Below are 27,814 nucleotides of genomic sequence, written 5' to 3'. Positions count from 1 at the left end.
TTCAAGTTGGTATGGCCCCTGAAAGGCCAACCATTCTGCTCTTCACAAGGGTTCAGGAGTCCTTGCTATGACGTCAGCCTCCCAGGGCAACCCATATGGGAGGCTTCCCTACCTGCCCAGGGCAGAGAGAGGCCCAGATTGTTGCCACTCAAGCATCCTGCAAAGCCTAACCCATGTCTCAGCTATGGGGAGGCTTTCAAATCTCCCTTCCCCCGACCACTTGGTTCTCCATTCTTTCCTCATCTGGGACAGTTTAGCATAATTTTCCTCAGAGGCCCAAAGTGGGAAGGGATCTCTTCCTGAGCCTGAGAATGGTTACTTCGTGTTGTACCACACAGTGGCCCTGAGGGGCAAGTGATCAAAAGACCAAGCCCCTTCTAGGGAGTGGGGATAGAGGGCACAGGGAAAGCATTATAATAGGTCAAAGCACCATCTGTACAATTAGAAGAATGGAAACAACAAAAATGTCCCTCAATGCTTAAATTAACGACAGTGAATGAAACATTGAAATACTGTTCAATTGCTGTGACCAAACACAGCCACGATGATATTTCCCATCCCACATGTCCTTCTTACAATGTGACTTTGACACTTCTCTCATGGAGACTTGGCGTCTATTGCCCACCACCCCTTGAAATTGGCCAGGCTTTTATGACTTTCAACCAACCAAGTGCAATAAAAGTGAAGCTATGTGGCTTTCAAGGCTAGATTGTAAAAGGCTGTACAGCATTCTCTTTATTCGCTGTAACACTGGCTCTTGAAGCCTTTAGCTGTCATTTAAGCACAGACTGCCCTGAGACCGCTGTGGTGTGAAGAAACCCAGGCTGGCCCACACATAGAGCCCACAAGGAGAGGTCCTGAGACTCCATGAAGACGTCCAGACGTCCTTCATTTGCTTCATCCCCATGCACTTTCTCCAATCTGGCCGCCATCTGACTATAGGTCCATAAGAGACCATCCAGTTCAGCTCTTACCAAATTCCTGATCCACAGCAACTGTATGATTTAACAAAACGATTATTATTTTAAGCCACAATAAGTGGCTTATTATTTTAAGCCACTAAGTTTTGAGCGATTTGTTACTCAGCAATCGACAGCCAGAAAGCATCTCTTGACATAAGGGAAAGGAAGCAAAAATAATATAAAAACAGGGAGGGGAACAAAGCATAAGAGACTCTTAAATATGGAGAACAAACAGAGGGTTACTATTGGAGGGGCTTTGGGGAGGTGGGCTAAATGGGTAAGGGGCATTAAGGAATCTACGCCTGAAATCATTGTTGCACTATATGCTAACTAACTTGGATGTAAATTAAAAAAATAGAAAAGAGGGGCGCCTGGGTGGCACAGTCGGTTAAGTGTCCGACTTCAGCCAGGTCACGATCTCGCGATCCGTGAGTTCGAGCCCCGCGTCGGGCTCTGGGCTGATGGCTCAGAGCCTGGAGCCTGTTTCCGATTCTTTGTCTCCCTCTCTCTCTGCCCCTCCCCCGTTCATGCTCTGTCTCTCTCTGTCCCAAAAATAAATAAACGTTGAAAAAAAAATTAAAAAAAAAATAGAAAAGAAAAAAAAAAGAAAGCATCTCTTGATGCACTGATACGGAGTAGTCCTCAATGTATCGTATTAATTTCTAAAAAGTGCAAAATGTGTATATTGTAGGCCACTTTTGTTTAAAGAGATTTGGTCTTGAAAATGCATAGATCACTGGTTTGCCAACCCTCTGTGTGCATTAGAATCTCCTGGGATCCAAACATTGTTATCTTTTATTATTTTTTTATTTTTATTTTTTTAATATAATTTATTGTCCAATTGGCTAACATACAGTGTGTAAAGTGTGCTCTTGGTTTTTGGGATCGATTCCCATGGTTCATCCCTTACATAGAACACCCAGTGCTCATCCCAACAAGTGCCCTCCTCAATGCCCATCACCCATTTTCCCTTCTCCCCACCCCCATCCACTCTCAGTTTGTTCTCTGTATTTAAGAGTCTCTTATGGTTTGCCTCCCTCCCTCTCTGTAATTATTTTTCCCCTTCCCTTCCCCCATGGTCTTCTGTTAAGTTTCTTAAGATCCACAAATGAGTGAAAATATATGATATCTGTCTTTCTCTGACTTATTTCACTTAGCATAATACCTTCCAGTTCCATCCACATTGCTGCAAATGGCATGATTTCATTCTTTCTCACTGCCAAGTAGTATGGAATACTACTTGTTATCTTTTAAAAGTTCTCCAGGAGATTCTGATGTGCAGCCAGAATTGGAAACTGCTGCTATAGAATAACCAGAAGGTAACACAGGAAACTGGTGCCGTGTCTGCCCCCAGAAGGAACAGCGGGGTAAAGAATGGCTAGTGTGGGAGAATTACTTTTCATTGTAAACTCTTTGATTTTTTGAATTTATTTGTGTGTACATGTTACCTGTTTCCAAGGACAATCCAATTAAAAAAAAAAAAAAAAGGTACAACACCCATCGCAGTGAAAATAAATCAGAATAGCAAATCGGGAATAGCCTCTCCAATGATGGGAGTCAGTTTGGGGCCCACTAGAGCAAGGCCTCAGAGCAAGTGACCTGTCCCACCTGGGAAGTGTGGCTGGTCAGAAAGCACTGAGGAGGCAAATCCTGAAGTGGCCGCTCACCGGAAATGACTTATTTGCTGGCCCACAACAACCCCCACTTTAGTTACTCTTTGGAAAGCAGTTTGGGATAGAATAATGGCTATTATACGTGACCTTCCAGCTGCTAGCACCTCTGTGAACCCTGAGACCAACAGAAGGGGAAATGCCCAGACTCACATGGGAGGGGTAAAGAGACCTGGGTTCTGGCTGCCTGGGCAACTGAACTGCTGTTACTGAGGAAAAGCAGATTAGTAGGGATTTGGTAATGTTTCACTTCTTAGACTCCTGCTGCAGAGAAGTAGAGCACTGATGAACTATGGTAGGAGTAGCAGACCAAAGTCCAGTTCCGTGGAGCCCCTGGGGATGTGTATGTGGGGAGGCAGAGAGGGCCACAACATTAAATAGCAGTCTGAGATGCTGAACTGGAAGGGAGAGAGGCACCAATGGCTGTCCTAAAGCTTCCTCTCTAGCATCTTCTCCTTGCACTGGGTCATAGCCATATGTTCTTGGGTTTTGGCATCAGGAAGCTCTCAGTTCGGAAATCCCCCACTGTTCCACCTCAAAATCCACTACTTGTCAGTTGCGTGACCTTGCTGAGTAATCTAATACTGTGATCCTCAGTTTCCTCACCTGTAATGTAAATTAAAATGGATGGAATGTGGGGTGCCTGGGTGGTTTAGTTGGTTGAGTGTTGACTCTTGATTTCAGCTCAGGTCACGATCCCATGTAACATGAGATTAAGCCCTGCACTGGGCTCTGTACTGACAGCTCGGATCTTGCTTGGATTCTCTCTCTCTCTCTCTCTCTCTCTCTCTCTCCCTCTGTGCCCCTCCTCCCCCCCAAAACAAATAAATAAACTTAAAAAAGAAACATATACTGTTTTAGGGGCACCTGGGTGGCTCAGTCGGTTGAGCATCCGACTTCAGCTCAGATCATGATCTCACGGTTCATGAGTTTGAGCCCTGCATCCAGCTTTCAGCTGTCAGCCCAGAGTCCGATTCAGATCCTCTGTCCCCTCTCTCTCTGCCCCTCCCCGGCTTGCATGCTCTGTCTCTCTCAAAAATAAATAAACATTTAAAAAAAAAGAAAAAAAATGTATACTATTTAAAAACTAAAATGTATGGAATAAGAGAAAGAAAATGATAGCTGTTGTTATATTAAACCAGGTTTTACTGGTGTCTGTTACATGCAAGGATGCAAGGTGTACTCTTACGTTTGACAATACGGTGGATGTAGGGGTTAAGAGTGGGCTTTGCAGTCAGGTGTAACCGGGACAAAATCATATTACTGTCACTTATTAACTGGGACCTTGGGCTAGTCACCTAACATCTCTGAGTCTAGTTTCCTTACCTATAAAGGGAGAATCATAATATAGCACCTCCTTGAAAGCTGCTCTAAGGATTAAATAATGAATGTGAAGAGTTTTGTGCATCCAGAAATATACATCCAGAAATCAGCATCTGTTGCCATCGTATGTTCTGCAGCCTATAGGGAGTGACAAAGTACCTTACACCCACTGTCTTACTTGACCCTCTCCATGACTGGGAAGGAAGGACACATCAGGTGCGTCTGGCAGGAAGGGGGCAGGCATTAACTACCTTTGATGCCCATTGACTTATCTCCAGTCACAAGGGACAGCATCAGGAGTAAACCCAGGTGTTCTGATTCCCCATATGACTTGTGACTTCCGGAAGCTCTGAATCTGATGGTTGACAGAAACTTGAGGATCATCTCTAGGCAAGAAAGGGAGTTCCTTAAAATTAGTGTGAAGAGGTTCATTGGAAAGGGAAGGAAAGGAAGTTAACCGTTTTTGCTTCTTTCACAGGTACTCTTGACCTTCCACTCCTGTCCAGCGAACCCCTGCAGGCTATAAACAAGAGAGAATGAATAAACATATATTTGACGTCAGATAGCGCCCAGTTACGGGGCAGATAATTAAATCAGGATGACACGTTCAGATGTGACTGGAAGGGTAGGGGAGAGAGAGTGGGAATTTAAACTGAGACCTGAGACAAGAAAGAAACCAGGCAGCAGAAACCAGTGGTCGGTCCCGAAAGAGAACAAGCTTGGCTGGCAAAGGAGGCCAGGATGGGTGGAGAGCAGAGAGAGAGGGACGGATGCCAGGTAAGAAAGGCGCCGGTCCAGAACATTCAGGTCCTCGAAAGCATAGGGAGGAATTTAATTTTATCTATAAACGTCAAGAAAAGCCACTGAGGATTTTAAGCGAAGTTGGAATTACGTCTCATATTTATTTTTGCATTTTTATTCACATCTTAAAAGGCGTCTCTGGCTAATTGGGACCTTCAGTGGAGAGTAGGTTACACTAATGGTAAAGCCCCTAACTTTCCAGCTGACCTTTCCCCATTTAGGATCTTCATTCCACATCTACAAAGGGAGAGTGGGAGGGGACAGGGTCCCAAGGGATCAGTGATAAAGACCTTCCAGCTCGAAAAGGCAGAACACTTAACCGCTCTACACCGAAAGCTTCCGGGTCTCTCCGGACACCTTTTCCTTGCTACGCTTTCAGGGTTCAGGTGCAAAACCGCTGATAATTCCTCACAGCCCCCAGCGGAGAAGGAACCTCCCGAAGAACCAGGGACTCGCGGCCCTGCCGGGCAGCCAATCGTGAGGAGGAAAACAGCCAGGGGGCGGCACCCCCGCGGTCCGGGCCGCGTCATTGGCTGGCGGCCGCGTCGCTCGCCCGCGGGGCCACGTGACTGCCACCGTCCGGGCCGTCGTACTGGCTGGGTCTTCCGCACCTCTCCGCCGGTGCTTCCAGGCAGCTCTCCGCGGTCCCGCCCGGTGGGGCCCCGCCTTCCTCGGGGGCCGGGCGATGGGCGGGGAAGGGGACGGGCCGGTTAAAGGGAGGCCGGCCCGGGACCGGGCTATCTCTGCCGGCGCTGCTGTGTCCCCTCAGCCTCGCCACGGCGCAGGACGTGCCGCGGGGCCTCGTCGCACGGGGAGGCCAGGGACCTAGAGGTGAGAAGAGGGGAGGGGACGCGAGAAGGGGGAACCGAGCGGTGCCGGCCTCCACGCGGTCGGCGGGCCCCTCTTAGGGTCGTTCTGGCCTGTGCCGGAGACGTGGTGGCAGGAAGCCCGGACCAACGGTCGACGTGGGCGTCGTGGCCAGGCCGTTGTAGGTGGGTGTGCGTCAGGGTTGTACCCTCGGTCCGCAGACCCGGAGCAGGGTGAAAGCCCCCGTCTCTCGCTGCGGCGATTCTGACCCCACTCCTCGGCCTCAGGGCTACCCACCTTCCACCCCACATCACGCGGATGCCCCGCACCTCGTAGATAGCGGTGCTGCTCTGGTGTTGGAGCCCTCGTCTAGGCGTCTCAAACTCGGAAAACTGGGAGAAAGACCTAGGAGATAGGAGCCGCCGCCACCACCCAGCGTCCCACCCTCGGACAGATGGGGAACCAGGCTTGGACACGCGAGAGGACCTCATTATCTTGGTTTTTAAAACCACACATCTGGTTAACTACAAATCAGGGACTGTACTTCGAGACTCATAGACTAAGTTGTAATCTTTCACTGGATAGTTGGGAACACTGAAAGGACACAGAGAGGGAGGGCCAGGTCCTCTCCTGAAATTATACAGCATGTCATTTGCAGAGCTGGGACTTGTACCCACCTCTCCCAAACTCATAGAATATAAGGCTGAGTCCCTTTTTTTTTTTTTTTTTTTTTTTTTTGCACGGATTGGGGACCACATGAGTTGGGAGCATTCAGGACTTAAACTTTCTGGCACCCATTCTAGTACCTTTTTTCCGCCCCCCTCCTTTTCTCTAGGGCTCTTTATGTCAAATCTGGAACCAGTGTGATATCCATTATTAGGTTAAGCAGAAGTTCTTTGTTTTTGAAAATCAAGAGAGAAAAGGAAAGCCAAACCTACTGGAAGACAGGAGCCCAGTTTTTTTCCCCGTCAAGAATCTCGAAGGACGGACTAGTAACTGTCGTTTATTGAACAAATGCTATGTTCCAGGCACTGTGCTGGGTACTTGTGCTAGCTTTACAACAGCCCTGCAAGTTAGATAATGTTATCCCCATTTTACAGGTGAGAAAATGATGCTGAGTAAAAGGAAGTTTTTCACCCGTGCCATACAGTTGTTGAATAGTGTGGCTGGGATCTGAATAGAGAGCTGTTCAACTCCAGGACATATCCAGTGATTCTCGTAGTAGGGCCCTTACCTTACTGGCTCCGAGTCTCCAGGGATTCAGTCTTGGATCTCATCCCTGGATTTGCCTGAGAAATCGCACTTGAATATCACTGTACTATAATATGCTGCCTCCCAGGGGTAGATCTAGAGATAACACATTCAGGGCTGGGGAGAGGTCCAGATTGGATTCACGAGGGGTGAGGATTTTGATCATTGACTTCACTTTTAGTGAGCATAGACCCCCCCCAAGCAGATGCTTGCCACACTGAAATTTCATGACATAAACTTAGTTATGGCGCATGGAGGCGGAGAGAGAGAGAGGTCACTCCTTTTTCTCTACTACGTAGCTGTTCAACTGTCATTTCTCCATTCACTCAACAAATATTTGTTAAGCACTTATTAGGTGCTAGCATGGTTCAAGACCCTGGAGATAACAGCTGTGAACCAAAGAGCCAATTACTGCACTGTTGAGAAAGACAATTAACCAAAAGTTAAATAAATAAATAAGGTATGAGATGGTAAGAAGGGCCATGGAGAAAAATAAAGCAAAGTAAGGGGGACAGGAGTACAGGGCAGGGATGACGGAGGGAGGCGTGGTGGCGGCAGTGATGCTGTTTTATGTGTTGTGTCTGGGAAGGAACTGCTTAGGGTAGTATTTGAGCAGAAACCTAAAAGAAGCAAGAGGGAAAGCTATGAACACAGCCCCGAGCACCATTCTAGTTAGAGGGCCAGCAAAAGGAGACGGAGGTAGGAACAACCTGCTTGGCCTGTTTGACTCTTCGCTGGGATCTGAATTATTATTCTGGCCAAAGTACAGTTACAGAGATAAATTTTACATTGTTGCTCCTGACAGAAGAAAGAAAATGAAAACGTTACCAGTGCACATGTGTAATGTGAAAGAGAGTTGATTTCATTCTTAATCCTCTACCAAACCTGCTTCAATAATGTTGTGCCAACAGCTTCAAGAGTTTTGCCACCTTCACTGATTAACATTAATAAGACTCAGAACTATGAGTTGAGCACTTGGCCACAAAATGGCAATTTGAACTAGCCCCGAAGACTTCTTAGCAAGGAAACAAATCTGGGGGGTCAGGTGGTATTTTGGAAAGAGAGGGAACCTTGGAAATTGGAAAACGAGGGTTGAGACTTTGGTCCCACTAGTTGAGGCAGTGCCTACAACTTTGGTTTTTCTCATATTGGAGGAGAGGACTCATAATCTGTTCTCAGATCTGTTGAGGAGGCAAGTGGGAGGTGTATATGAAATCTTTTTGAAAGCTGTGTCTTACTCTTCAAGGAACTATTATTTGATCGTGGTTTTACATGATGTTATTGTCCTCTTTGGTATTTTAGTTTTTCGTCTTACATTGATTGGGCTTTATACCAGAAACAATACGTCATAGTGGCGTTTGAGGTGGGCCTTAAAGGATTAGGAAAAGGACCAAGATAGATGGAGATAGAAAGGAAAGGCATTCCAGACTGAGTGAACAACATGAGCAAAGGCCCAGAGGAACCAGGGATGCTTAATATTTTCCTGGATTGGTGACTAGAACACCAGAGCATGGAAGGAAGCAAAAGAAAGGCATGTTCAACTCGTTCAGAGAGAGAAGCTTGTGCTAAACTTTGTAGACCGTATGCAGGAGGAGGTGGGGTGCCATTGCAGATTTTCGAAGAGTGATCCAAATGGTTTGATCTCTTGTTAATGAATGCTTCTTTTGAAAAAGAGGCAACACAGCATGGTGGTTAAAAAAAAAAAAAGACAGGTTCAGTTAGGTGTTTAAGGCTGAAGTACGTCTGGGGACAAAACTCCAAACCAACCAACCGGTGTGGATGGAGAGGTGCAAAAGTGCAGACGTAGCAAAACGTTGACAATTGGTGAATTGTGAAATTGTTTAATAGGTGAACTGTGAATATACCAGTGCTGCATGTATCATTCTTTCAACTTTTCTGAAGATTTGAGAAGTTTCAAAAGAAGCAGTCGAGAGACAGAGTGCGTGTGAATCACACAGGCTTTGCTTCCCGTCACAGTTCCACTACTTGCCAGCAGTGTGAGTACAGGAAGATTATTCCCAACCGCACAGTCCACACCTGTTACAGCCTAGTTGTAACTGAGATTTTTCCATGTAAGTGAAGAGAGAGAGTCTTTCGGTAGGTGACTTGTTCACATTAACATGAGGTGAATGTTAAGACTTCAAGTTTCCCCCAAACTTTAGATCTCGGTTACTTTATGGAGTCGCGATTTATTTTCCCTTCTCTGTTTTCTTTTGGATTGTTTCGTATTATTTTCTGTGATTCCATTTTATCTCCTCTGTTGGTTTATTAGCCATAGCTCTGTGATTAATGGAGTTGTATTAGGGTTTATAGTATGCATCCTTAATTTATCACACTCTACCTTCGCCGTTATTATACCATTTTGTGTATAAGAGCCTTTTAATACTCTGCTTCCTCTCCTCCTGGTTTTATGTTCAAATATATGTTAAAAATGTAAAATAGACCACTTTAACCATTTTCAGTTTGCAGTTCAGTGCATTAGGTACGATTCACTGTGTTGTGCAACTGTCACTACTTTTATTTTTAAAACTTAAGGGGCGCCTGGGTGGCTCAGTCAGTTGAGTGTCCAACTCTTGATTTCGGCTCAAGTCATCATCTCCCGATTTGTGAGTTCGAGCCCCTTGCCAGGCTCTGCGCTGATGGTGCAGAGCCTGCTCAGGATTCTCTCTCTCTCCTTGTCTCTCTCTCTCTCTCTCTGCCTGTGCACTTTCTCTCTCTCTTAAAATAAACTTTAAAAAAAAAACTCGGGACACCTGGGTGGCTCAGTAGGTGTTCTTCAGCTCAGGTCATGATTTCATGGTTCGTGAGTTCGAGCCCCGCATTCGACTGCACACCGACAGTGCGGAGCCTGCTTGAGATTCTCTCTCCCTCTCTCTCTGCCCCTCCCCCGCTTGTGCTCTCTTTTTTAAAATAAATGAATAAACTTTAAAAAAACCCCAAAACTTAAAACAGAAACTGTAACCATTAAGCGATAACTCCTTCCCTGCAGTCCCTGGTAATTTCTAATCTATTTTCTGTCTCTCTAAATTTGCCTGTTACAGATACTTTATGTAAGTGGGATTATATAGTATTTGTCCTTTTGTGACTGGCTTCATAGTGGTTTCAGAGTTCATCCATGATGTATGTGAAGAGTATCAGAACTTCATTTATTTTGAAGGCTAGATAACATTCCATCTTATGGCTGATATCACACTTTGTTTATCCATTCATCTGTTGGTGCACACTTAGGTTGTTTCCACTTTTTGGCTGTTGTGAGTCAGTGCTGTTATGAACAGTAGCATACAAGTATTTGAGTCCCTGGTTTTAATTTTTGGGGTGTATATATCTAGGAATGGAATTGCTGGGTCACATAAGGATTCTCTAACAGAGGAAACTACCAAACTGTTTTCCTCAAAAGATACACCATTTTACATTCCCACCAGCAGTGTACCAATTACCTTTCAGAGAAACAAAAATTAGGTTTTAAAAGTAAATTTAATTCTTTTTGAAATCTTTTTGTTAAAATAACTTTTTAAAATAAAAACCAACTGGGGAGCCTGGGTGGCTTGGTCAGTTAAGCATCCCACTTCAGCTCAGGTCATGATCTCACGGTTTGTAGGTTCGAGCCCCACGTCGGGCTCTGTGCTGACAGCTCAGAGCCTGGAGCCTGCTTCGGATTCTGTGTCTCCCTCTCTCTCTCTGCCCCTCCCCCACTCATGCTCTGTCTCTATCTCAAAAATAAATAAACATTAAAATAATAATAATAAAAACCAATCCACCCATTAACAAACAACTTATTAAGTGCCTTCTGTGTGCCAGATTTTATGCTAGGTATTGTGAGAATACACAAAAAGTAGAAAACATCTCCTTGAACAATTCTTAATCTAGTTGGGAAGATAAAGCATCTCCCCAACAAATGTTTATTGAACATCTAAACAATGGGAGTTCAGAGAAAAAAGTGAGGTACCATTTATGTGCTAATATGTTCCTTTATGTGCAATATGTTCCTCCTCTCCCCATTTATTTTTCCAGTTTTGGCTTCTCTCTTGGGCCTGATACCCCCATTTCCAGTTGCTCACTGGACATCCTCATGTGGACATCTGATAGAAATTTCAAACCTGTGAAACCTAAAGGCAAACTTTTTGTTGTCTCCTATCTTTTCGTTTCCTCCTCCGTGTTCCTATACATCATTCTTCCTTGTGCGTGTCGCCCCTCACGATCCGTCTTGGATTTGTCCAACTCCTTTAGTGTCTCCGGTCTTGTTCTACCACTGAAATGTCAAGCCTCTCCCCTCCCTGCCCTGCCTTGGAGTTTATGCCTTTGTCAGCCATAGCTTACAGGATGAAATCTAGGCTTCTTGGGATCAAATATGAAACCAGTCTTTCACTCTAGTCTTAACCTCCTGCAGCTTCACCCTAGGTATTGGCATTCTAGGTGACTTTTTCCTGGGTCTTGGATTATACTGTGACCTTTTACTTGCCTGAGTTTCCTTTCCTTTCTTGTTTACAACTTGTTCACATTGGCCCAAAGCTCATCCTCCACTCTCAGAATACGCCAAACCTCTGTTAATGGCATGTAGAGTGTTATAGCTTATCTGTTTATAATTGTCTTAGTCCTTTGATTGTTGGTAGAAACTGGGTTTCTTATTCATTTTAGCAAGAACTTACTGATCTATTATGTGCTAAGTATTGTTCTTGGTACTGTGGATACGAGAAAGACTATAAATAATAGTATTTTTTTTTAATTTTTTTTTAACGTTTATTTATTTTTGAGACAGAGAGAGACAGAGCATGAACAACGGGGGAGGGTCAGAAAGAGGGAGACACAGAATCTGAAACAGGCTTCAGGCTCTGAGCTGTCAGCACAGAGCCCGACGCGGGGCTCAAACTCACCGACCGTGAGATCATGACCTGAGCCGAAGTCGGCTGCTTAACCGACTGAGCCACCCAGGCGCCCCAATAGTATTTTTAATGTATAAATACATTATATAATTTCAAAAGTCCCTGTGAAAGTGCTATGAAGAAATAAAGCCAGGTAAGGATTTAGAGAATGATGGAGTGGAGTATTATTTTATTTGGAATGGCCAAGGAATATCTCTCTAAGGGGATGATACACCGGCTGAGCCCTGAAGGATGAGAAAAAGCCTGCAAAGGTCTGGGAGTGATTATTACAGGCAAAGAGAACTTGAGCAAGTGCAAAGACCTTAGAAAGGGAATCAACTTGGCATGTTCCAGAACAGCAAGAAGGCCAGTAGGAAATGAGGGTAGAGAGGTAGGCAGGGTTCAGGTATTGTAGGCCATTAGAGTAGCCCAGATAAGATGTGATGGTGGAGGGGAGTGAAAAGTGATTAGGTTCAAGTACTTTGGACAGTAGGGAGCAGGTGGATATCATATTTGAGGTAGCACAGACAGGACTTACTGACGGATGATATATACGATTAGTAGGTTAGAGGAAAGAAAGATTGACCCCTTGGTTTTGGGTCTAGATTCTGAGGCAGTGTGTCTAGCACAGTGGTTAGCTTATGATGCTTAGAAGGGGCGCCTGGGTGGCTCAGTCGGTGACGTGTCCGACTTCGGCTCAGGTCATGATTTCATGGTTTGTGGGTTCGAGCCCTGTGTCGGGCTCTGTGCTGACAGCCTGGAGCCTGGAGTCTGCTTCGGATTCTGTGTCTCCTTCTCTCTCTGCTTCTCTCTCTCTCTCTCTCTCTCTCTCAAAAATAAGCATTAAAAACAATAAAAATTAAAAAGAAAAAGATTGTCCTCTGAAAAGGCACTTCAGTTTCACAAATTACAGAACTGTTATACATGCATTGTTAGTTAAAAGTATGTGCTGTAATTACCAACAGCAGACATTGGTTTGCTTCTATCCAAATCTTCAAAAAGAAGTTGGCTGACTGCTATCAGGCTCATACAGAAGGGATGTAACCTCTCTTCTAGTCCAGTGCTCTAGCCTCTCAGTAATTCACACGGGAATTGTGTCAATGCTGCCTGTCTGCCACCTGGATCACACCGCTTTCTAGGTGTCACAGCTGCATGTGTGCAGCTAAAGAATAAAGTGAAGAAATGTCGTTCCTTTTTGTGTTACTCAAACTACCATTGTACTTTAATGTATGCATAGGTAAATGCACTGTTCAGACGTTTTGTTTTTTTCTTCCCCTGTGATTCCTGCAAGGTAATGTGGAAGGTTCAAGTATTTTCCTCTTGAACCTTTCCTTTTCTCACTCTCGATTATCAATGTTAATAAAGGGAGAAGCTGGCCCAGATGATACAGTAGACTTGTGTTTTATTGAACTTCATGGAAAGTATAGTTTGTTTTCCAGCCTCCTTAAAATGGAAGTCTGGCTGTAGGCTCTATTCCAAGGATAAACACTGTCATGTCTTAATTTCCATGAAGCAATTGATGAATACTATAACTGAAAGCAGTAACTGGCTTAAGGAAGGGAGAGGATTTTTGTGCGAAAAGGGGTATTTGAAAAATATGTTCCAAAGGAGATATTTCCACTTGAAAATAAATATTGCTTTGCATTCTACTTTTCCTGTACTTGAGTTATTTGCTTAGCAAATATTTTAGCTCCTATTTTGGAAGGCATATACCTGGACATGTTGGGGGATACAAAGATGAATTAGACTGGAGCTTGCTCTCAAGGAGCTTACTGTGTGTGAAGGTCACACCTACCATTTAGTGTAAAATAATTTTTAATGTAGTTTTATGTTGCTTTGTGTTTTAAAATCTGTGTGAAAAAGGAAAAAAAATAGTGTTGAGAGTTTTAGTTTTAGGAGGTGAGTAGAATAGATAAAGGAGACTATACGTGGCTTTTGGATTCAGACTGATGGCTGTATCAGTTCTACTTCTAGGACTGTTTGTGAATGAATACCTAAGTTTTTGAGAGTTAGAGGTGGAAAAGGGCCACAGCCAAGAGTATAGTAAAAGGAGAGTTGGGTACCCGTTTGTAGGTATCAGTCCAGGTCATTTGGGGTAGCAGGTAGGTGAAACTGGGATGTGTAGAGCAGCTGAATTCTAAAGTGTTTGGAATTATCTGAGGTTAGAGAAAGCTAATTAGATAGGTGATAGGAATAGTGCCTTGCTCAAAAAGAGCTATACTTAGAGTCCTAAAATCTGGATTTTATTAGCTGACTCAGTCAGTTACAAGCTAAATAAATTACTGCATTGGACAAGTCCTTTCACTTTTATAATCTATCTATATTTACAGTGGGTTTCTTATAGATAGCATATAGTTGGGTCTTAATTTTTAATCTAATCTGACACTTGCTACCTTTTCATTGGCATGTTTAGAGCATTCACATTTGTTGTGATTATTTTTATGTTTGTTTTAAACTCTACCATCCTGCCAGCTATTTTCATTGTGTTCCATCTACTTTTGGTCTCTTTTTTCCCCCCTCTTTTTTGTTTTCTTTTGGATTGAGAATTTTTTATGATCTCATGTTATCTCCACAATTAACTTACTGTCTATGCCTTTCAAAAAATTTAGTGGTTCCTCTTGGGTTTACAAATACATCTTTCATCAGAGCCTACCTTCAAATAATAATGAATCACTTCACATCTAGTTTAAGACTTTACAATTCCCAATTACCCATTTTTTGTTGCTATTTTTATACATTTTATTTTGCGTATGCTATAAACAAAATACATTCCTACCGTTGCTTAGATGTTTACCTTTTAGAGCAGTTTAAGATATTTTAAATTAAAACATGGATTTGACTTGATTTTCATTTGTTCCATTCCTTGACTTTATTTCTTTGTTGTGTTTTGTGTAGCCCTAGTTTCTGTCTGGTATATGTATACATGGTAGTGCTGGTCTGCTGGATATTCTTAGTGTTTGAGAAAGTCTTTGTTTCTCCTTCATCTTCTAAAAGATATTTTCTCTAGGTATAGAAGTCTGGGTTGACAGCTATTTTTCTGTGATAAAGGTATTACGCAGTCACCTTCCGATGTTTCTAATAAGTCCACTGTAATTTTTGTCTTTATTCCTCTGCATGTAATGTGTGTTTTTAATTTGGCCGTTTTTAGGCTGTTATCTTTGTTTTCAGCAGCTTGAATATGATATGTGTAGGTGTGGGATTTTGTTTGGTTTTTCTTTCTATATTTGTCGTTTTTGGTATTCTCTGAGATTCTTGGATCTATACTTTGGTGTCTGCCTTTAATTTGGGAAAATTCTTGGCCATTATGTCTTCAAATATTTCTTCTGTCCATTCTTTGTCCTCTCCTTTTGGGATTCCAAGTACACATGAGTTAGATTGTTTACTATCTTCCACAGCTCTTGGATGTTCTCTTACATTGTTGTTACTGATTTAAAAAAAAAAAAATCTGTTTTTCTCTTTCTTTTTAAATTTGGGTAATTTCTATTGACCTATCCTCAATTTCATGGATTCTTTCTTTGGCTCTGTCGAGTCTTGATGATCCTGTCAGAGGCATTCTTCATCTCTACTACTGTGTTTTTTCACTTTTAGTATTTCAATTCAATAATTTCTTATAGTTTCCATCACTCTTGTACTTTCTAGTATTAATTTTTATCTTTTTCCTTCCCGGATAGCAGCCGTGTAGGGCAAGATTTGGATTTTCTTAGTTTTTTTTCTTATGCCTCTTTTGCATATCTTAGGTTTGGAAAAGCCCTTTGACCCAGGAATCACCAAGAGCTGTTCCAAAATAAAAGGACCTAAGAAATGTACTCAAACTAGGTTGACCTGAGTAGGAAGTAAGAAGAGAGTTACAGACCAGTTGCATTGAGGAATGAAGACCTGCTGTGTGTATCCACCAATCTGATTGACTTGCTCAGGGTAAGTTGTGATCTAAATCTGTTCTTTTCTTCTTTTTCTACTTAATGAGACCATCAAGTAACTATTATTTTACTCTTGTTCATTGGGAGGATCAGCTATAGCCCCTTCATCCAAACAAAATTAATGTGGATTACTTTGCAAGGGCGTATTTTTCTGTCAGTTCCAAAACAGGAAACTTTCTGAGTCTTCTGTCTAGTATATTTTGTCTCTGTTTGGCCACAGTCATAAAGTGTGTATTCATTTGTTCTTTGATCCATTCAAACATTTTGTAAGCCTACTATCTCGGAATTACTATACACCTGTTGGTGATTACAATGATGAGCGAGATATCCTTTCCTCCAAGAGCTGGAGAGACTCTTACTTAACTAACACACGAGTATTATTAGTACTATAATGAAAGTGAAAAATACTATGGGATATAGAAGTATAGTGATTCACTTGGGCTAGGGGATTGGTCGGTGCTTTGTAGAAAGGGCAGTGTTGTTTAACTGGGTGTAAAAATGATTAGAATCTTGATGGGCAGAGAGGTTGATGGCCATTCTAAGCTAAGCAAACAGCTAACACAAAGACACTGACTTGTGAAGTATCTGGTAAACAGTTTATGGTGTATTCAAAAACAAAAAAAAAGACCATCTTCTTTGCTTCAGGGACTTGCAGGTAGCAGCAAAGTTTTGACACTAGATCCTGTTTTGCAGTATACCTGGGAGTGAAAAACCTGGAAAGAAGATAGTGATAGTAGGAGACAGGCCACCCTGATACCTTTTCTGGAGGAAAAAAACTGCAGGGGGAGCCAGGCAGAGATGGGGAAGAATCCTTGATGGTTTTTACTTTGGGGAAGTCCTATACCCAATCAATTATTTGCTCTGACTTGGCTATTTTTGGTCTATATTTTGTGTTTGTTTTTGTTTTCCCTGATCAAGACATATGAGGCTCAACTAACTAAAGAAAGTGAATATAAGATACCTACCCCCGAACTGAACTTGTCTTCACTCTCACGGATGACAAGTAGGACTGTTAAAATGTGTGAGCACTGAGAATTACTTAACCAGTTAATCCCGGTTTTTTCTTTGGGGTAGGAGGCTGAAGCATCTATCTCCAGAAATGTCTTTGGAAAGTAAAGAGCAACATGATCTGTCACTCACTGACTCATCTGAAGGAAATGACCAACACGGCCCTCTGTGTAACATCCCTCCGGAGCCTGCAAATGAATCAAGTACCGACTTCAAGCAGTTTGAAGCCAATGATCAATGCACACCTTATCGTAGGATCCATATGGAGCCTCAAGAGAAATCAAATACTAACTTCAAGAAATTTGTCATTAAAAAATTGCGGAGGACTTGCCAGTGCAGTCCAACCAAAGCCAAAAATGTGATTTTTGGTTTCCTTCCCGTTTTGCGATGGCTCCCAAAGTATGATCTGAAGAAAAACATTTTAGGGGATGTGATGTCTGGCTTGATTGTGGGCATCTTATTAGTACCCCAATCCATCGCTTATTCCCTCTTGGCTGGCCAAGAACCTATCTATGGTCTGTACACCTCTTTTTTTGCCAGCATCATTTATTTCCTATTGGGTACCTCCCGTCACATCTCTGTGGGCATTTTTGGAATATTGTGCCTTATGATTGGTGAGGTAGTTGACCGAGAACTACACAAAGCCGGCTATGACACTGCCCATACTCCTCCTTCTTTAGGGATGGTTTCAAATGGGAGCACATTATTAAACCAGACATCAGACTGGATATGTGACAGAAGTTGCTATGCAATTGCAGTTGGCAGCACTGTGACCTTTATGGCTGGAGTTTATCAGGTAAGAAACAATGGAACGGGTGGTTGCTTCTACCAAAAGAAATCACTGTACATGAAATCTCAGATCTGTAAGGGATCTCAGAGATTATAGTAGTTAAAGCTGTCATTTACTGAATGCTTAGGATATGTGAGGGATAGAGCCAAAATTCAGACCATAGTTTGACTCCACATGGAAGATAAGGCTGCTTCTCTTTCCTCAACCTTAGGCTGCCTCTGAACCAGTGAATTTCAGTCAGCCAGACTGTAATTATTTGGTTGCAAAATGTAGACCAGAAAGGGACCTCAGATCACCTAGTACAACTCCTTAATTTTACATGTTGAGAAACACTGGGTTTTCTTGAGATTGTGTGTAGTTCCTTATTGGCAGAGTCAGCACTAACAAGCAGGAGGAGGGTAACAGGATGAGGGTTGGCAGAGGGAGGAGTGCAGGAGGTTTCAAACTATAGATGCCCCCCCCACCGCCACCAACCCCACTTTAGAATCGTTGCGCTAGTAAGTGACTCTCACTAAAGACAGCACTTTCCGTGGACTGCTAGGGAACAAGTTGAGAACCACTATTTCATATGATTAGCCAGAAGAAAGGATTACAAATTAAATTCTCCTTGGGTCTCCCATAGAATCCGCAAACCTACCATTATCATCACACCCCTGTCTTTTAGCATCTGGGAGTCGATGCCAGCATTAAACCTCTTCTCCATTATAGGCATCTGGTTCCAATATGGGAAAGGGAAGAGTAGCTCACTTAGTTTGGTGCCTGGGAAAGAGGAAGAGAAGGGGCTGCTGTGCAGAGTGGTGCTCTTCAGGGTCCAGTTTTGCTTTTTTGTTATTATGTCTCGCCAAGAATGAGGAAGGGCTCAGGGAAATTCTGAGGAATTATTGGGAAGAGGAAAAAAATAAAGAAGTAAAAATGTTGTATCTTTGACGATGCAGAATTAATATGGGAAGCAGTTTGGCATAAGCACATACACACTGAATGAGAATAGTTTCTCAGCGTGAGGTTAAAGACTGTTCTATAATTTAAATGTGATTCTATTTTGATGTGAATCAAAATTTTTTTATTAATTAAAACTTTTATGGTAACGATTTATAATTTAATGGAAATACATGCCCTTGTCATTAGAAGAATTTTTCCAATTTGAGTTTTTGTAATTTTTTGTGGATCCTTGGAAATTGTTTTCTTGAGGTCTGAACTTTATTCACATTTCAGAAACATTGTACAAGAAGGTAGGAATCCTAAGTTCTTGTCTTATCCAGGCTGAGGAACAGTGGGACTTTGGACCAGTTGCTCAACCCTCTGAGTGTCAGTAAAATGAACCCTCTCTTTGTAAAATGAGAGGGCTGATGTATGATTGTGGTTTTTTTTCTACCTCTGACATTTTGTGATGCTCTGATGTATGTCTCCATGCAAGGCAGTGCCAGGATATTAGAGGATTTAGAAGCTCTTTTCCATTTACATTTAACACTTGTATATCCTTCCTTCCAGGTAGCGATGGGCTTCTTTCAAGTGGGCTTTGTTTCTGTCTACCTCTCAGATGCCTTGCTGAGTGGATTTGTCACTGGTGCCTCCTTCACTATTCTTACATCTCAGGCCAAGTACCTCCTTGGGCTCAGCCTTCCTCGGAGTAATGGTGTGGGCTCGCTCATCACTACTTGGATACATATCTTCAGAAACATCCATAGGACCAATATCTGTGATCTCATCACCAGCCTTTTGTGCCTTTTGGTTCTTTTGCCAACCAAAGAACTCAATGAGCACTTCAAGTCCAAGCTTAAGGCACCAATTCCTACCGAACTCATTGTCGTCGTGGCAGCCACATTAGCTTCTCATTTTGGGAAACTCCACGAGAAATACAATAGCAGTATTGCTGGACATATTCCCACGGGGTTTATGCCACCCAAAGCACCAGACTGGAACTTAATTCCCAGTTTGGCTGTAGACGCAATAGCTATTTCTATCATTGGTTTTGCTATCACTGTATCACTTTCTGAGATGTTTGCCAAGAAACATGGCTACACAGTCAGAGCTAATCAGGAAATGTATGCCATTGGCTTTTGCAATATCATCCCTTCCTTCTTCCACTGCTTTACTACTAGCGCGGCTCTTGCGAAGACTTTGGTTAAAGAATCAACAGGCTGCCAAACTCAGCTTTCTGCTGTGGTGACAGCTTTGGTTCTTTTGTTGGTCCTCCTGGTAATTGCTCCTTTATTCTATTCGCTTCAGAAAAGTGTCCTTGGTGTGATCACTATTGTAAATCTCCGGGGAGCCCTACGTAAATTTAAGGATCTACCCAAAATGTGGAAGGTTAGCAGAATGGATACAGTTATCTGGTTTGTCACTATGCTGTCCTCTGCACTGATAAGTACTGAAATAGGTCTGCTTATTGGGGTTTGTTTTTCTATGTTTTGTGTCATTCTCCGCACACAGAAGCCAAAGATTTCATTGCTTGGCTGGGTGGAAGAGTCCGAAATCTTTGAATCCATGTCTGCTTATAAGAATCTTCAGACAAAGCCGGGCGTCAAGATATTCCGTTTTGTAGCCCCTCTCTACTACATAAACAAAGAATGTTTTAAATCTGCTTTATACAAAAAAACTCTCAACCCAGTCTTAGTAAAGGCAGCTCAGAAGAAGGCTGCCAAGACAAAGATCACAAAGGAGACAGTGATTTTCAGTGGAATCCAGGATGAAGTTTCACTGCAACTTTCCCATGATCCTTTGGATCTCCATACCATAGTAATTGACTGCAGTGCAATACAGTTTTTAGATACAGCAGGGATCCACACCCTGAAAGAAGTTCGTAGAGATTATGAAGCCATTGGCATCCAGGTTCTGCTGGCTCAGTGCAATCCCTCTGTGAGGGATTCCCTGGCCTGCGGAGAGTATTGCAAAAAGGAAGAAGAAAACCTTCTCTTTTATAGTGTGTATGAAGCAATGGCTTTTGCAGAAGAATATCAGAATCAGAAAGGAGTATGTATTCCCAATGGTCTAAGTCCTTCCAGTGATTGAGAAAGTAGATGGAAAGAATACTTATGTCTAGCCAGTAGGTTAGTTTGAAGTCTGTAACACTTTCCAGTTCCACAGCAGAAAATGTTGCACACTTGAAATTTTAACCTGATGATTAGGTATTATTCCTTTGAAGCTGATGGCCTTTGTAGATATCTACACATATGCAGCAGAGTAGAGCTTATAGTCAACCAGAATCAAAAAGAAGAAAATACCATGGTTTCAAGCTTTCTTGCAGATATGAGGTATTCTTGAAATTAAATGTCTATTGAATTGAACTGTAAAGTGACCCCCAAACTTAATTACCATCGTGTGTTTTAGAAGATTCGCATTTGGATCCTTCCTTCTCCAGGAAGTAAAGCTGTCGTTGACGTTCTGAGAAGTGCTGGAGCCTGCTTGATAATGGCTCTTTGGAGAGGGAGTAGAAAGGAGGCAGGGAAACAGTGTTGTGCCTGCTCTTATACCAGCAGGTCGGGAGACTTCTGGAGCACCAGGTTCGTTCTTACTTGTGTTTCTCCATTCCCAGTCTTTACTCCCTACACAGCAGTAAGATCTCTGGCTTTTAATACGAGAGCACCATTCCTTGCCTTAAGGCAAGGAACCACGGACACTATCTTATTAGGAGCTGGAGGGCTGGGCAGGCTTGTGAAATCCTACCAGCCAGCCTCATATTACTTACAGCGTTCTCTGTAATACACTTGATGTTTTTATTCATGCCTTTTTGTTTAGGGTAAGTAGATAAGCAAAGGGCTCTTGCTCATAATCAGCCAAAATAATGGGAATCTGCCCTGTCTTTTCTGTGACCTCAATCAATCCCTGTTTCTGAGTATTTCTCTACCATTAAGCTCTGGTGTAGCTTTCATTCATCCATTGTTTCCCATGGAATCTGTCTTACACTGTTGTGGATTACCAGCAACTAGCTTGCCAGGTAGAAGGCAGAATGCCGACTCCACAAGTCTAGACGGCATTTTTAATGAGCTTGAGGCAAACTGTTGGATGGATTGCAAAAAGGAATGATTGACAGTTTCCCTTAAGAATTTGTATACTTAGCAGTGAATTTTTTCCCCCTTCCCTTGGCATTTTAGTGAGGGTCCACTGCGGATTGACAGTCTTTCTCAAGTAGGAGGTACTGTTCATCTTTACTCTGCAAGAATATTTTATTGTAAACGATGGAAAAGAATGCATGGAAGTGATAGTGTGCTTCCAGAAGAACATCAATAATTAATTGGTGGATGTTTTAGTGAAAACAAAGCTAATGCTTACTGTCAGGCACCCTATTGATGTCCAGTAAATATGGATGACAGTGACAGCTTTTAACTCTTTGGGCCACCTAAAGCTGTTAGGCAAGAGGATTTAGAAACATCCCAAATTCTGTGGGTGTATTATTTATGAGAGCTGGCCACAGGTTGTGGCTCCAGGAATAGTTCCTTTTGAAAAGCAAGAATGTCTGGCATTGAAAGCTTATTGTCCTGTATGTGGACCTTGATAGACAAGAAAAAATACAGGTTTTCCAAAGTTAGGACGAGGAGACTAATTTAGATGACGTTAAAACGTTTAGCCACAGTATTTAAAGCAAGAAAAATAATTGCAAAAACGCAAATCATTTTTTAACCTGCACTACATTCTAAGCAATTTAAATGTGAGACCCAAACCCCATGGGTAGGGCATCTATTAGAATGGGACGCTTTAAAACATATTTAGCTTTCTTTTGGGCTCCATAAATTTCAAGTATTGCTTTTCTATTGGTGGAGCTCTGTCCATCTATTTACATGGAAAATGCCTTTCAGTTGTTAAAACAAAGCAGTTTCTCAGTAAAAAAGTTGGATTTCTGTCTTTGAGGTGATTGATTTCATGATTAAATATAATAGTACTAAATTTTGACATCCTTTTAGAACTTAAGTCTAGAATTCCAGAAATGTTAACTACCGTTTGTATTCGTGGGGTTTTTTGGTTTGCTTTCAGCCAATATTTGCCCTTTCTACCCAGTTTTAGGGATAGAAATAGTAAAATTCCAGTGTCTTGGTTGGTTATTTGTTTTTAATCCCTGTTCTCCCTCCCGAAAGGCAGGTTTGAATCCCGACCATTATAGATGTCTAATGTCATGTGAGAGAGTAAATAAGTACCTGTTCAAGACGACCCTGTCTGTAATTTAGCAAACACTAGAACAGCAAAGAAAAGTGTCCACGGAATTTGGAGAATCCCTTAGGAGTAACAGGGTCTGATTTTTACCTGGCATTTCTGTCCACATGTGGATATAAACAATTAATGGAGCTGTATGCAATTAGCAAATTCTCGAATTGTGTTCTGGTTTGTTCCTCTCCTACCCAAACAAACAAACAAACAAAGAGATTCTGCTTTTGGTAGCTACTTACAAAAACACTTAAGATTTCACTAGAATTTATAGCTCCATCCTCTGCTTTGGTTGAGGTCCACCTATACTTACACATTGTTGATTGCTAGTGTTTAAAAAAATCAAATCCGAAACCAAAATCTAGTTCACCAACAAAACTATTGTTTTCATTTTCTTTCTTGCTCAAGGGCTTAGACCTTGAGTTCAATAACTGATACTTTACATACTTTATTGATACAAAAATATCTTGCATGCCTTAAATTTTAGAGTCTAAATGAAGTGTTTTCTCATTGCTTATTGACAAATGTATAAAATTCTAAATATCTTAAAGTGGTCATTTATTGAAACGTAATGTGTACATTCTTGATGGTAAAAACTGGAAGGGGGGAGTATGCCAAAAACAGAAAGAGTGAGGGTAACTGTCAAGAGGAGTGAAGGGAATACACCATCGAAAAAAGACTATCTCTGACCAAATGGGGGAGAAAGGAGAGGGACTCAGTTGAATGGAGTCCAATCCCTGGTTGGTCCTGACTTTGGGAGATCAGGATTAGGAGCCACACCTTAGTTTTGACAGCAAGGTCGGAACTGGGTTCTGTTACGAGAAAGGGAGGGTAGATTCACCAAAGCAGAAAGAGCTGAGGAGCATGTGGTACCCCAGGGCTGGGGCAAAGGCCCAGTGGACCTGCTCCGGAGCACTAGACTGAGTGACTATAGCCTCTGATGGTGGTAGAAGTGACAGATGTCTAGTTGACAAGTTTTGTTTAATAGGACCAAAGGAAAACAAATTGTGATAGTCTGACTTAGCTTTTAAACAGTAGTAGTCATTGAAGCCAAAATTTGTTGGTAAATTTACAGTATGGTACATGGTAATCTTTAAACATGTATCAAGAAGTTAGATGAGTTCATTAGACTAGTCTAATGCTAATGAAAATGTTTTAACCAGAACAATAATTCTCTGTAAGGGGATTTTTCTTAGCAGTGGGTCACTGAAGAATGCATTGTCTGGCTTTTAGCCCTGATCTTAATATGAAACTGAGAAAAACACCATGAATTTCTTGGGAACTTAAATTAGTCTAGAAGTTACAGTGATAAATTTGAGCTTTGTGATGCTTGTTGTTGTTCTTAAGGATTGTTTTCCTTTGTGTATTGCTACAGATGAGCTATAGGGTTTGGTTTTGTTTTTTCAGCAATGTAGATAATATCTCAGTACTTACTGAGGATCCGTGCTGGAGTCTAGGGTCCTGCACCAAGTACTAGAACTATGGTACTAAATCTCGTAGATGGGCTATAATGGTCACCCTCCTAGGATAACACCCAGGACACTTGGAGGGGTTTATGGAGGGGCTAAGCTGAGCCTGGACTGAGGTCTGAGCAGAAGACCGGCAACTGAGGCAAACAAGGAGGCATTAACACTCCTGGTCTATTCAGGGAATGATTCCAGTGACATGGTAAAAATCCCATGAATAGGATTTAGACTTCGTTTAGTTTTTCTGTTCTTTGATGTTTTTCATTTTTTGCATCTGTTTTCTTTCTCTATTTTAGTGATGCCTTAATTTGAAGCTGGGTTTAAAAAACTGCAAAGAAGAGGAAATCAGATCTAGAAAGCTTTTAGCCTTTGAACTAATTTGGCTTTTTTTTCCTTTTGTACTAAGATTTTATTAGATAATCATGATTGGAATCATCAGGTGCTAATAACAAGAATGAAAATTATAATGGAACAGGCCCAAATAATAAGCCTACTGGTTTGTTATCACAGCCTATGATTAAAGTAAAACACTATTGAAATATTGTAAGTTAAAGGTACATTTTAGTTTTTAAAAAACAAACATTAGTAACTTTAGGGATGGAGAATTTAGATGTGGGAGTAGGAGAAGATTTATTTTTATAAGGTAATTTTTATCCTGACAAGGACTATTTTTGAAAAGTGTTTTGCACCTAAAATTTTTAAGTGAACATATTAAATACAGTTGGGAAAGTTAAATAAGCAATATACTAAATAGTGAATTTTTTTTATATGAATTTTATTTTTCTCTTAATGACATAAGATAAGGAGATACTGAATTATGAAAACTAGAATAATGAAGGACACCAAATGCATTCATTGGAGATACGATGTTTGCAAGTCTGCACTGGAGCATTGTACCTTTTTTGGACTTGAATTATAGCTCTTAAAAAGGCCAAATACTTACAATGTAATTAGTATAATCTAATCCAACATAAACAAAATACCAACGGCAAAATTTCTAACTGAAGGTTTTTTAGTTGGCAAATAGACAAGCAGACTTAGCCAGAAAGGATTTTTAACTGCAGCTTTAATGGATTTATTTTACGGGGCACATGGGTAGCTCAGTCAGTTAAGCTCCGACTTTTGATTTTGGCTCAGGTCATGATCTCATGGTTTGTGGGATCGAGCCCTGCATTGGGCTCTGCACTGACAGCACAGAGCCTGCTTGGGATTCTCTCTCTCTCTTCCTCTCTCTCTACCCCTCCCCCCACTCACAATCTTTCTGTCTCTCAAATAAACTTAGAAAATTTTTTTTTACATTAACTTATGTTAGGGAAGTTCACACCCCCTTGTCCCCATCTCCCATCCCCCCGTCCCTCACCCCTAAAATAATAAGATGCTAGGAATCAAAAAGTTCTTGCCTTTTCCATTCAAATCAGTTGGGGAATTAGTATTTGAATTCTGATGCTACCATGATTTCTCAAAAATTAGTGGGAACAAATTAATCTATATACAACGCTACCTTTTTTTGTCTCCTTTGCAATGTTATATACAAATCAAGACAATATCAGGGTGACAGGTGAATGAACGTAAATTCTCAGTTTTGTCTATTCCCTAAAAAAGTATACTGCCCTTTTTTTCCCCAATTGTTCAAGGCTAATGACTTTTGGGAACATGTTTTATACCACATATATCTTTTTTTAATTAAAGCAAGTGCCTTGATGCCATTCTATATAAATCATGCTTAACCCTCTATGCGATGAGAATGAGTTGATGGATTGCAGTCTATTGCGGGGGGGGGGGGTAGTTGGTTAATAGCAGATGTTTTTCTTCTGGAAGGATATGTTCATGTTGTTTATTATGTAAGATCCTGTACGTGTTGAGATCTAGAGGTGTCATTTCATTCTGCTAATAAATTGTTAATGCTAATAAAATATTACTCTGTGTCTAAATTATTTAAGTGCTTCACTAAGAAATACATTTAGGTCACCAGTGATCTTTAAAATACCATCTCTTTACATTTGGAGAGGGATCCAGTCATTAATTTTTCCCAACTATGACAAGAGGATCTGTCCTTACAGAAAGCCATAATGCATAAAGAAACCCAGTTCTTTTGTCCTTGCTTTGTGATCCTGAGTAAGTACATTAACCCTTTGGGGACTCAATTTTTTCATCAGTGAAGAGGGGAGGAGCACTAGATTGCTTGAGGAACCTTCCAGTTCTCATGTTGCCTGACGACTACTACTCTGTACCATGTTGGAATCCGAAAACCCCAAACTGGCTAATGTCTCACTAGTCCTAACTCTGAATTTCAGTAAGTGAATTTTGCGCCACATTTTCCCCATCAGTAAGTGGAGGCTAACACCTTATACACAGAATGAAGGAGTTGGACTGAATGGTCATCTAAGGGCCCTTCCAATCTTGCTGTCCTGTGTACTCACCCTGTCTGCACGCAGCACCTGGCATGCAGAGCCTTGTGAAGTGCCTCACACACTCTGTAGCATCTCTGCAGGTGCCTTGGAGGGCTCTGCTTCCCCATCTGTCCTTTCAGTGCTCATGTTTTTGGTCTCTTCTCTCCTCATTTAGCATCATTGCTCGTTTTTAATTTTCAGATCTGATTGAGACCGATGAAAATATGACTCTTGGAGAAATACCACATGCGCATGTAAAAATATCCACATTATTAAAAAGGTTGGTTCACAGACCCCACGTCATGACCATTTTGCATTATAAACTCTCTCCAGATGACTACATCCATGTCTATGGCTTCCGTTGCTTTATTATCTGCATGCTCGTGGCAGCCAAACACGATTTCCAGCCTTTCTAGATAGAACACCAATCAGCCTATCTATATATAAATCTCCAGAGCTGTTATTGGACAACTGTGCCTGGGTGCCCAGAGGCACGTCACATGCAACACATCCTCAAACTCCTCTTTTCCCGTTGACCTAGCTTGATCATGGCATGACCCAGCAACTCAAGCCAGAAACCTGGGAAATCCTAGAATATTCCTCTTCAATTCAATCACCAAATCCATCTCTTTCAACATCTCTTTCTTGCCCTGAATGTTCATTTATCTTCAGGACTATGCCACAGCCTGACTAGCTACTCTGTTTCTCCACCACTCAGCCTCCACACTAGTTATCAATTATTTTCTTAAAAAAAAAGAAAGAAAGAAAGAAAGAAAGAAAGAAAGGACCTTTGCTATTTCTAAGTGGTTCTCTAGTGTTTTCAGAATAAGTTCAGAACTAATGCTGTAGCCAACAAGGCCTTAAAAACTTCGCCCTTGGGGCACCTGGGTGGTTCAGTCCGTTAAGCGTCTATCGCTCAGGTCATGATCTCATGGCTCATGGGTTCAAGCTCCACGTCGTGCTCTGTGCTGACAGCTCAGAGCCTAGAGCCTGCTTCAGATTCTGTGTCTCCCTCTCTCTCTGCCCCTTCCCCACTCATGCTCTGTCTCTCTCTCTAAAAAATAAACATTAAAAAAAAAAAAAAAAACTTTGCCCTTGCTTACATCTTCAACCTCTTGTCCTGCCATACATCCCTTTGCTTGACATAACCTCTGACCTTAGGTGATCCCAAATGGGCCGTTTAAAAATACTGTTATATACGCTCTTGTTATGCTGTTCCTTCCACCAGGAGTTGCCTCCCAGCCCCATATGCCTAGCTTTTTACTAGTCTTTCCAAATACTTCTTACTAAATGTCCCTTGCTCTTGCCAAAATTTCCCACTGAATTCCTCTTGTCTCATGCAGGGTCTCTCTTTGGGCTTCATCTCTGTATATTCTCTAAAATGGCATTTACCATTCTGTTGTTTTTTCCTCTCTCCTCTCCTAACTGGACTCC

At 41.9% G+C, this 27,814-nt stretch overlaps 1 protein-coding gene across 2 annotated transcripts; it reads left to right on the top strand.

Moving 5' to 3' along the window:
• Nucleotides 1–5,307: 5,307 nt before the first annotated feature.
• SLC26A2 (solute carrier family 26 member 2) lies at nt 5,308–25,905 on the top strand. 2 transcript variants are annotated; one of them, XM_045437365.1, is made up of 5 exons: nt 5,308–5,587; nt 8,663–8,811; nt 15,411–15,588; nt 16,665–17,394; nt 18,877–25,905. In XM_045437365.1, the coding sequence occupies exons 4-5, from the start codon at nt 16,690–16,692 to the stop codon at nt 20,395–20,397; spliced, it is 2,226 nt and encodes a 741-aa protein (XP_045293321.1). In that variant the 5' UTR covers nt 5,308–5,587; nt 8,663–8,811; nt 15,411–15,588; nt 16,665–16,689; the 3' UTR covers nt 20,398–25,905. The 2 variants fall into 2 exon arrangements, with proteins under 2 accessions (XP_045293321.1, XP_045293312.1); XM_045437356.1 differs by lacking the exon at nt 8,663–8,811 and having other exon boundaries at nt 5,320–5,587.
• Nucleotides 25,906–27,814: the final 1,909 nt, after the last annotated feature.

The sequence above is a fragment of the Leopardus geoffroyi genome, chromosome A1 (assembly GCF_018350155.1).
Source record: "Leopardus geoffroyi isolate Oge1 chromosome A1, O.geoffroyi_Oge1_pat1.0, whole genome shotgun sequence".
NCBI classification, from domain to species: domain Eukaryota; kingdom Metazoa; phylum Chordata; class Mammalia; order Carnivora; family Felidae; genus Leopardus; species Leopardus geoffroyi.
The sequence above is the reverse complement of the archived record's forward strand: the minus strand, read 5'-3'. Positions and strand labels throughout refer to the sequence as shown.

What these genes read in the sequence shown, in the direction of transcription:
- SLC26A2 (XM_045437365.1), top strand. Translation starts at nt 16,690, where the DNA reads ATGTCTTTGGAAAGTAAAGAGCAACATGATCTGTCACTCACTGACTCA. An exon ending in TTATGGCTGGAGTTTATCAG is followed by an intron (nt 17,395 to 18,876) that starts GTAAGAAACAAT and finishes CCTTCCTTCCAG; the next exon opens with GTAGCGATGGGCTTCTTTCA.